Raw genomic sequence first — 11,043 nt, 5'->3', positions numbered from 1 at the left:
TAAGGAGGTTTATTAAACAAAACTTCATAGGGAGTTTTGCCATGTAGAAGATCAGTTTGAAAACAATTGATAAGATGAGTAGCAGTTAAAAGACAGTCACCCCAAAATTTAAGAGGAATTTTTTATTGGAAAAGCAAAGCACGAGCAGTTTCCAAAAAATGTTTGTGTTTTCTCTCAACAACACCATTTTGTTGAGGAACACCAACACAACTGGTTTGATGAAGGATACATTTACTTAAAAATATGTACTTTGTTGAGTACCAGACCCAAGTTCAAATGCATTATCAGATCGTATACATTTTATTTAAGTATTTAACTGAGTTTCAACCATTTCAACAAAACTTTGAAGAGTAATGAAAGCATCACTTTTTGTGGATAATAAATGTGTCCAAGTGGTTTTGTAATAGTAATCTACTATGGTTAGGAAATATGTGTACCCATTGTAAGTGGGAATATAATAGGGGCCCAAATGTATCAATGTGCATAAGTTCAAAAGGATGAGTTGTAGATGTTTGACTATTAGGAAAAAAACAAGCAATGTTGTTGGCTTTTGGACAAATTTCACAATGTAAAGTAGTGCCAGTATAACCATTAGGCAAAATATATAACTGTTTCATTCTGTAAAAAGGCAGATGCCCAAGTCTAGTATGCCACATATCACTGGTTACAACTGAATTACAATATGTATGAGAAAGAGAAACATGTTTATTTATTGAAAAAGAAGGTAAAGCAGCATGAAGGAGCTATAGCCCATGAAGAAGTTCACCAAGAACTAGTGGCTTCTTCATTTAAGGGGCCTGCAAAACAAAAGTAGAATCAGAAAAGAACACCAAACCTTTGGTATCTTGACAAATTTTAGGAATGGAAAGGAGATTATGCTTGAATTGTGGAACATGTAAAACATGACAAAGAGAAAGATTTGGATTAAGAACAAGTGTGCCATATTTGTGAACAGTAATCACTTGCCCATTAGGAAGGCGAAGATAAACAGGGTGAGAAAGAATTTTAACATTTGTTAAAAGAGCGTCATCAAAACACATATGATCACTTTCCCCTGTATCAATTATCCATTGTGTTTTTATCATAGAAGTATTGCAAGAAATTATACCTGCAAAGGTTGCATGACTGAGTGTAGGACTAGGCTCTTTTGCAGACTTTTCAACATTGTTCCTTTGTAAAAGCTGCAATAAGTCACTGATTTTCTCACTAGTAAAACCAAGGATAGTATTGGTAAGTGGACTGGCAGATTCTTGATAATCTTGATCAGTCACATCAACATTTGTAGAAAACCTCTTAGTTTTTGTGAACTTGAAAGGAAAACCCACCAGTCTATAACACTTATTAACCAAATGTCCAGATTTCTTACAGTGAGTGCAAAATAAACCTTTCTTGTTATCAAATTTACCGTAGGAGTTTTGATTTGCAACATTCATAGAGGCAGATTCAGGCACAAAAGGTGTACTAGAATGCATCTCTCTTTGCTTTTCATCTTGAACAAGTATAGAGTAAACTTCGCTCATGGAAGGAAGTGGTTTCATCATGAGTATATTACCCCTTATATTATCATAACTAAGGTTTAGCCCCATAAGAAACTGAACCAAACGATCATCTTGTTCTCTTTTAGCAAATAAATGAGATGATCCACACGAACACACATGGAGAGAGTCTAAAGCACTTAATTCATCCCAAACAGATTTCATTTTAGTGAAATAGGTAGCTATATCTTTACTACCTTGTGATATTTCACATAAACTTTTCTTTAACTGATACATTTTCTCACCACTAGCTTGGCCAAAACGTTGATTAAGTTCGTTCCAAAGTGCATTAGCAGTGTCAACATAAAGAGCACTTTCAGAAATATCTCTAGACAAAGTATTTAAGATCCAAGAGATTACCATATCATTACAATGTTTCCATTGCAAAATCAATGAAAAATCCATAGGTCTGATTAATTCTCCATCAACAAATGGCAATTTGTTCTTTGTTGATAACGCGATCGACTTCGCATGCTTCCACGCTCCAAATCCGCTTCCTTCAAAAATTTTGGATACGAGAATCATCCACGGATGATCTGAGGGATGCAAATAGTACGGATTTGAAGAATCAAGATGAACATTTTAGTTGAATTTGAAGTAGCAGTAGTCATGATTACCTAATCCATGAATTGAGAAAGAAAAGATGAAACTGAATGTGAAATAAGCACAATTTGGAATTGAATTTGAAGTATGCAGTGAAGTTTGAAGATTGAAATTGAAGAACACAGGAGTTTAAATGAAGAATCGATTGAGAAGATGAATCATGATGAAGAAGAAGAAGAAGAAGAAGAAGATCAAGAGCAGATGTGCTCTGATGCCATCTTATTTGAAATAAGAGAAAAACAAATTGGGGAAAAACTTATGTTCTTTCATTAACAAGAATAAGACCTAATATATACGAGTCAAAATAATAAACTAATTGCTTTGACTAACAACTAAAACTAATTTTCACTAAATTATATACAAATAATAATAACAAAATTTAAATACAAAAGTTAAAGATAGATGGGAATTCAACATATCGGGATGGGAAGAAGAACACTCAAGATTGAAACAGTCATCATATCCATTCTCTCGATCTTTATTGCCTTTATATTTTGTGACACAATCCGACAAATATTCTCTCTTGTTGGGCTCCTTAAAATTTAAATGGGCTATTAGGTTGGAAATATACCGCATGGCCCAACCTAATAGCCCATTTAACGAGTCTAGCAATAGAGAACATTTGTTGGATCGTGTCACAGATCATAAAGCCAACAGAGATTAAGAGATGGATATGATGATCATCGAATAGCCTACCTATTCTACTTCCCATCCCAATTTGTTGAGCCCAATGCCCAGATGAAAGTCCAAAGCTCTTTTAAATCAACCTGATTTAAAGAGCTTTGGACTTGTAGCTAGGCCGTGGGCTTGTAGCAGACTGGTGCAGGCTAGTAGAGTAGTAGATGGGTTTTGGGCTCGAAGCATATATGGGTCGAAAATCTTATCGGTTTGAAAGAATTAGTAAAGAACATATTTAGATAGGGGCCAACGAATGGACAAAAGGTCTATGTGTAAAAATCACTTGAACCGTTATTACACTATGTTGTCTTTATGTTGTGATATCTCTTTACTCTTTACTCTTTACTCCTTGCTTATGGTTGTAAAAATGATATATTTTCCCAAAAAAATATTTTAGCAGCATACAAACAGGAGGGTTTAACCATTTTAGGACCCCAATCAAAGTGTAAAATTGCGGTCTTTCCCCAAGTTTCAAATTTTGTCATAAAAAGGTTAAACCAGTAAGGGACATTGCCGTTGATGATTTTACTAAGGTGAAAATCTAGAAAGTTGATGATGTGAAACTAAACATTTTAAAGCTTACATGTTCTAGCTAAGATATAATGAATATCGACTGAAAATGGAACTGGGAGTTGATAGTTTTTATTAGTTAGTATGAAGAATTAAGAGACCTAGAACTACCATCTTATTCATGATGCTTTGTTTAAATATGTGCATCAATATTTCTGGGATGTGGTCAGCTTTTAAAAATATACAATTCATATAAAAATAGAGTTGTGTAACATACTTTCTTTTGAGAATTGTGTTATGTATGGAAAACTAATTAAATTTTGTAATGGTATGACTGCACCATTTGGGCCACTGGAGAATAACTAATGGGGCATCACTCTTCACTCCCATGATTTTCTTAAATAAAACGCCCCATACCATGATGGTGCGTTTTTGCCAAAAAGCTTCATGTCTTTAGGAGAAACGACATTGAGGGTGTACGTGTGGACCCTATTTGTTTAATCAAACAAAAACAAACTCCCGTTTCACCCTTTTTTTAACTTATTAATTTATTTGTTTTAAGTATTATTTTAATTATATTGAATCGGTGAAATCAGCATATATATTCATGTGGGTCGTTTTTCATCTACGTGAAAGTAATTGGCTAGTTGTTTTTTTACTACCACTACGGATCCCTTATAGAGGTCTTTAAACTTGTCTAAGTTTTCCTTATATGGATGTTGCTACAACAAAGATAAGACCATTGATAGTGAAGAGACTGGTTAGACTAACAAGATTCAAGGGTTCAGGTTAACCTAACGCAGGTCGTGGTGTCCCTCTACGTTTGCAAAACGTAGAAGGAGGTTCACTAGTTTGTTGTTAGTCGTTATAGTTCACAAGATACAGAACCGTGATGTTTGGAATCGGTTCTTGGATGAAGCTCTTGGTGAAGCTAGGATATTTGTGAAGTAAGAAAGGAATAAGCAAGGTATGTATTCCTCAAGGGAGAAGAGAAGATCAAGGGGTGTATGTTAACTCCAGATCTGGTGTCCTTATGTTTATGGCTAAGTCCCCTTTATATTGAAGGAGAGACCAAGCCTTTTATCCAGTGTACAAACTAATTCCCCTCCAGTTTGCTTAAAGAGTTGACCTTTGTGGGCGGGAAGCTTTGGACCGTTGGTCCATGATTAAAATATTAATACTTTATCTGAGCATGTCCCTTGCTCAGAGGGAACAATGATGTGAATATTGAGTTGACATCGTACTGTAGCACGTGGGTACTTGTTTACATAAGTTTGGGCGGGAAACAAAGCTTTTAACCTTTTAACCTTTTTAGCGTTAATGTGTGGAAGCCATTTTATTAATTCCTTGGGCTACCCCCGCCATCAGCCCCCCAAGTCAGAGGTGTTTGAGAGGTAAGCTCAAGGACTTCTGACTTTTGCACACATTTTGTTTATTGCTTAAAGGCTTCGAGGCTTGTAGGCTTCGAGGCTTTGTTCAGTTTTGGTTATTTTTTGAAATTTTGATAAGACAGTTGATATGATAGTAACTGCATGTTGCGGTTCCCAATAACTGCTCTTCAATAATGAATATAACTGTTCACTTTCTTTCATTTATCTTTAAAGTTCCATATTTTCTCTGAAACTTCCATCGAGTTTTTCTTCAATCCTTTATCAGGTTAGTTAAAATCCTTACACTTTCTTTCAAAATTATGGATGCTAAAAAGGACCTGTCAGTTAGTTTTTCTCGATTAACCCAAGAAGAGGTTGAATCGTTCTGTGTTGAATGGGGTATAGGATTAAAGTTTAAACCAATTGCTCCGCCGGTCGATTCGTCAATCGATCGTTGTCCGGCGGGTTTTATTGCTCTTTATTGTCGTCATTTCGAATTTTCGAATCTCCGGCATCCGTTTTCGCTTTTCGTTTTGAATGTGTTGGAGTATTACTGCGTTTCGTTCGGTCAGATTCATCCCTTAGGGGTTGCTAGGGTTTTACATTTTGAGGTTTTGTGTAGAGCCCTAGGTTATGACCCGTCATTGTTGAGTTTTCGCCATTTCTTTCGCCTAGCGAAAAATGGCGATTGGTATACTTTCGAACACAAACAAGTTGACACATGTTTGGTTTCTTCGACGGTTACAACCATTGGTTCTTGGAAGGACCGTTTTTTCTTTGTTTCCGACTCCATTCTTCCTTTTAAACCCGTTTGGAAACAACCCGAGGCTGTTCTAAACGAACCAGAGCCGGCCGAGTCGGAGTTGAATGAAGCCTTTTTGAAGTCGATTAGGAAATGCCCTTCGCGTCTTCTTCCTTTTCCCGAACACCTTCTTGTGTTATCAGGTATTAGCAAGTTGTGGGATAAGCCCAATCGGGATCCCGTGCTTATGAGGGATAATAAGGGTAAGCATTTTTTTATCCCGTATTTGCTTTATTTTGTTGTTATGTTTGTTAATAGGATTCCTTTGTGTTTGTAGTCATGTCTGCTTTGAATTTCTTAAAAAGTGATAACACTTCGGACGTTGGGTTTACGGATGCTGTGGCTGTTGGTGATGATGCTACGGTTCGAGGGAAAGAGGGTAGGTTCGAAGGTTCAGAGTACGTGGGAGTTCCAAACGTCAAAGGGTTTACAAAGGCTAGTGCCCCTAAGACTTCTACCCGTCGTTCCACACGACGTTTTTTGAAGTCCCCTGGGCCATCGTCTTCCCACGAACCTTTTGAAGTCAGCGATGATATTCAAGTTGTCGAGGATCATGGTCTAGGTGTGGAGGCTGAAAAGGAGTAAAGCTTCGTTGTTTTGAAGAAAAAGAAGTCAACTGGTAAGAAGATTGTGATGCTGGTGGTTCAAGGGTTGGATGGGAATGCAGTTTATGTGCCTGAGTGGAATGTGAAGGTTGGTGATAGTTTCAAGGATCCCGAGGTTTGTGCTGATGTTTTACCAAATTTTTCTCCTCCTGGTGTTCGTGAAACGATTTCTGGTATGGAAGGTGATTCCATGTTGTCAAGGTTAATCTTGAGTTCCTGCAACCTTTCTGCCCTTTTAGCAGAGGGTGTGACTCGTTTTAGAAAGGGGATGCAGGAGTATGAAGATTTTTCTAAGAAGAAGGAGGGGATGAAGGCTTCCATGATGGAGATGAAGAATGAGATTGTTGGTTATGTTAAGAAGATTGATGAGTTGTCCCGTGACCGTGAGATTGAGGTAGCAGGGTTGAAGAAAACTATGGAAGCCGACAGGGCTAAGTTGGATGCTGATCAGGAAGCTTTTGAGGTACAGAGGAAAGCCTTTGAGATGGAGAAGGAATGCTTGAAGGCTTCGGTCACCCAGACTTCTAACGATAACCGGTGGTTAATTGAGCACGGCTTTCATCAGGTCGTGACTTATCTGCTCCATTCCTCTGAATTTAACTCAGTGTTGGGTGATGTTTATACAAAGCTATTGAGTTATGGGAAGCATTTGGGCTTTGTTGCTGGCTTCAAGCATCACGAAGCTGGTCAGCCTATGGAGCAGTCTCCCTTGTTCAATCTTGAAGCTTCCAAGCTCTTCTCCGAGACAGTTCTTGCAATGGAAAGGCGCACTTACCCTTATGTGGGTGAAGTCTCGTCATGCTTTGGTAAGCCTCTTTCCATTTTCAGGGTTTGAAACCAGCCGACCTTGATGAGAAGGTTTCCAATGAGGTGCTTGAGTCCTTGTCCAAGAAGCGTTCCCGTTCTGGTGATAGTGAGGAAACTTTATCTGGGGGAAGCGACGGGTCTCATGTGGCAAACCTCGAAGGCTCGGCTGTTGCTGATGTTGGCCCTGAAGTGAAGAAGCCCAAGAAAGCTAAGCGTGGTAAGGCTAGTACTTCAAAGCCTGCTGTTGGTGTTTAAAACATTTTATTCGTAGCTTTCTTAGCACTTCTTGAACAATGTTATGTAATCTTTGAACAATTTAGGATTTAGCATGAAACCCTTAAGGTTTCTGCTCTTGTGGTTGTTATTGGCCTTTGTTGGCCATTAAACATTCTTATGGGAATCCTTGTGATTTCCTTTGTTTGGCCTGAATGGCATGTTGGTTATAGCCTTTTAAGGCTTTGTTTATGAATCGTGATGTTCTGTGTATTGTATTATGGTTGCTTGTCTTGTTAGTTTGATGTGTTTTTAGCTAACTTTCCTTAAGAAGTTTTAGTGTTGCAGTCACTTTAGCTTCAAGGCTTCATTAGGTAAAAAGCACATGTTGGCTATCCTTTTTATCATTACTTAATGTACGTTTGTTTCGTAAACTTTTCCAAAGATTAAGGAACGAATTGATGTAGGTTGTTCAGACCCGTCTATGAGACAAGTTTTTGGTTGAAAAATTTTCTAAGTCTCATGGAGTTGGATTGATATAGGAGCTCACCCCTTATATAGGTTCATTTAACCCTTGAACCTATTGAGCGATGTGGCCTGGGAGCTCATCCCCTTACATGGCCATTGCCATGGAGTTTCTTGCTAGGTTCTCAACCTGATTATAGGTTAGTAAAGACAAGTTATGACAAAAAATTTATCATTCATTCAAGAGATTTTTGTTCATAAAAAGGAGAATTATACATCTCTTGAAATACATTTTAAGACTTTGACTAGGCATGGAACCCTTTAAGGGTTTTGCCGTTCCAGTGTCTTGGAAGCTTTTTGCCTTCTATGTCGGCCAGCTTGTAGGATCCACCCTTGTGAGCTTCAAGGATTGTGTATGGTCCTTCCCACTTTGGGCCAAGTTTTCCTTGATTTTCTTTCTTGCTGGCCTCATTGTTTCGGAGTACAAGGTCTTCAGGCTTGAAATGTTCGTGCTTCACTCTTGCATTGTAATAGGCTTCCATTTTCTACTTGTACTTAGCCTTTTGTATTGCGGCTTGATCACGAACTTCTTCAAGGAGTTGCAAATTCAACATGGTCTCATTGTTGTTTGATTTGAGATCCATGTTAAGTGTTCTTTGAGTCACAACTCCAACTTCTGCTGGGATTACAGCTTCCAATCCGAACACTAGGCTGTAAGGCGTTCGTTTGTGGCTAGTTTTTTCAGTTGTTCTTATTGCCCATAGAACATTTGGGAGTTCTTCAAGCCAATTGTTGTTATGCCTTCCCAGCCTTGTTTTGATTCCTTCGACAATGGTTCTATTTGTTCTTTCAACTTGGCCATTGGATTGTGGGTATGCAACTGAGCTGAACACTTGGGTGATTCTAAATTCTTTGCACCAAGTGCTAAAAGGCTTCTCGGCAAATTGCTTCCCATTATCCGTGACCAACACTCCTGGCAGCCCATAGCGACAAATGATGCTTTCCCATAAGAAGTCGATGACTTTTTTGACTGTTATTTTTGCAAGTGGTTTGACTTCAGGCCACTTGGTGAAGTAGTCCACAGCTACCAACAAAAATTTTACCCCACCCTTGGCTGGTGGGAAAGGACCAACGATGTCCATTCCCCACTTGCGGAATGGCCAGGCCGAAGAGATGGGGACCAAATCGTGCTTAGGGCTTTTGGGAACCGGTGCATGAATTTGACAAGCTTCACATTTTTTGAGTTGTTCGGTTGCATCTCGGTGCATCGTGGGCCAAAAGTATCCAAGGTTCATCAACTTTGCAACCACCGTTCTTGGTCCAAAATGAGCTCCACGTATTCCCTCATGAACCTCTTTGATCAAATATTGGCTTTGTTCAGGGCACACACATCTTAGTAGCGGTGCAAGGTAAGCCTTCTTATAAAGGGTTTCTCCTTGCAACACATACTGTCGGGACTTGATTCGAACCATTTCAGCCTCTGTCTGGTCCAAAGGTAACTCACCATTTTTGAGGAACTTTTCTATGGGAGTCATCCAATTGGGACCTTCTTCAGTGATTACATCTTGAACCTCCAATTCCTGAATTGAAGGAGTTTTCAACACTTCCACCAATACTTTCTTGGTGAGATGTGCAAATGTGAGGGATGCTAGTTTGCTCGGGGCATCAGCTTTTTTGTTTTGTGATCTTGGGACTTGCTTGATAGTGCACTCTTGAAACATGATCATCAACCCTTTTGCCTTTTCTCAATATTTCTTCATGTTAGGCTCTTTTGCTACATAGCTATCATTGACTTGACTTGAAACAAGTAACGAGTCTGTGAAGACTTGTAGCTTTTGGATCTTCATCTCTTTGGCAATCTTCAGACCAGCGATCAATGCTTCGTATTCAGCTTCGTTGTTGGTGGTCTGAAATTCAAGTCGAAGAGCATATGTAAATTCTAACCCTTCAGGGTTGATTAAGACGAGCCCAGCTCCTAACCCTTCGATGCTGGAAGCTCCATCGGTAAAAAGCTTCCAGGATTCAGGGTTAGAAGATTCAGTGGCAGTTGTGTATATTTCAGGAGTGACTTGCTTCAGGATTTCCACAATGAAATCCACCAAGACTTGGGCTTTGATAGCTTTTCTTGGTACATAGGTGATGTTATTTTCACCTAGTTCTACAGCCCATTTGGCCAATCGGCCTGAATTTTCTGGTTTTTCAAGCACGCTCTTGATGGGTTGGTCAGTGACCACTTGTATAGGGTGTGCTTGAAAGTACCTTCGAAGCCTCCTGGCCGTTTGAATTAAGGCCAGAGCAAGTTTTTCTAAAGGAGGATATTTGATCTCTGCCAGGTTTAGCATTTTACTAAAGAAATAAATGGGTACCTGAACTTTGTTTCGTTCGATGGTTAGAACCGCGCTTAGTGCTTCTTCAGCCACCGAGAGATACACATAGATCAGTTCTCCTGTTTCAGGAGCTGCAATAGCTGGAAGCGAAGCCAAGTGTAGCTTCATTTGGTTGAAGGCTTCTTCTGCTTCTTCTGCTTCTTTCGTCCACCTGAAATCTTTCTTGTTGGTGCAACCCTTTAACGTTTTGAATAAGGGTAGGGATTTCTCAGCAAGCTTGGAGGTAAAACGCTTCAAGGCTGCAAGCCTTCCGTTCAGGCTTTCCACTTCTTTTTTGCTTTGTGGAGATTTAGTTTCAAGAACAGCCCTGACTTTGTTGGGATTGGCTTTTATGCTTTGTTTCCCCACAATGTGTCCCAAAAACTTGCCTTCTTCGAACCCAAATGAGCATTTTCCAGGGTTGAGCTTCATATTGATCTTCCTCAAGTTTTGGAAGGTTTCTTCTATGTCTTCAATCATTTGATGCTCGGTTTTGCTTTCGATTACCAGGTCATCGACATAAGCTTCCAGGTTTCTGCTAATTTGTCTAGCGAATGTTTTGTCGATCAAACTTTGGTAGGTTGCATCGACATTTCGTAGGCCAAAATGCATCTTTTGATAACAGAAAATACCCTTGTTCGTGTGGAATACGGTTTTTTCTTCATCTCCCTCTTTCATGTGGATTTGATGATAACCCTTGTAAGCATCAAGAAAACACTTGAAGGGATGTCCGGTTAAGGAGTCAACCTTGAGGTCCATCTCGGGTAGGGGATATAGCAATCCTTTGGGCATGCTTTGTTTAAGTCTTTGAAGTTGATGCACATCCTCCAAGACTTGTCAGGCTTTCGAACCATGACTGGATTAGCCACCCAAGATTAATACTTGACCTCTCGTAGGATCCCAGCTAAGACAAGCTTTTCAACCTCTTGGCATGCTGCCAAGCTTCGTTCAGGAGCCAAGCTCCGTTTCTTTTGGACAACAGGCTTGACATCAGGTGGTATTTTTAGCTCATGCTCTGCAATGCTTCTAGGGATGCCGATCATGTCTTCCGGGCACCAAGCAAAGACATCGTTGTAACATATCAACATC

The 11,043-nt window shown here is 39.4% G+C and overlaps 1 protein-coding gene across 1 annotated transcript; it reads right to left on the bottom strand.

Annotated features, from left to right (window-relative positions):
- Positions 1-788: 788 nt before the first annotated feature.
- Positions 789-1,898, bottom strand: LOC143636131 (uncharacterized). Its single transcript, XM_077103803.1, has 2 exons — positions 1,109-1,898; positions 789-1,054 (listed from the first exon to the last, which is right to left on the bottom strand). Exons 1-2 carry the CDS (start codon positions 1,896-1,898, stop codon positions 789-791), a joined length of 1,056 nt encoding a protein of 351 aa, XP_076959918.1.
- Positions 1,899-11,043: the final 9,145 nt, after the last annotated feature.

The sequence above is a fragment of the Bidens hawaiensis genome, unplaced genomic scaffold (assembly GCF_021521415.1).
Source record: "Bidens hawaiensis isolate Kalapana, Puna unplaced genomic scaffold, B.hawaiensis_p1.1 tig00007800_1, whole genome shotgun sequence".
Taxonomy (NCBI): Eukaryota; Viridiplantae; Streptophyta; class Magnoliopsida; order Asterales; family Asteraceae; genus Bidens; species Bidens hawaiensis.
The sequence above is the reverse complement of the archived record's forward strand: the minus strand, read 5'-3'. Positions and strand labels throughout refer to the sequence as shown.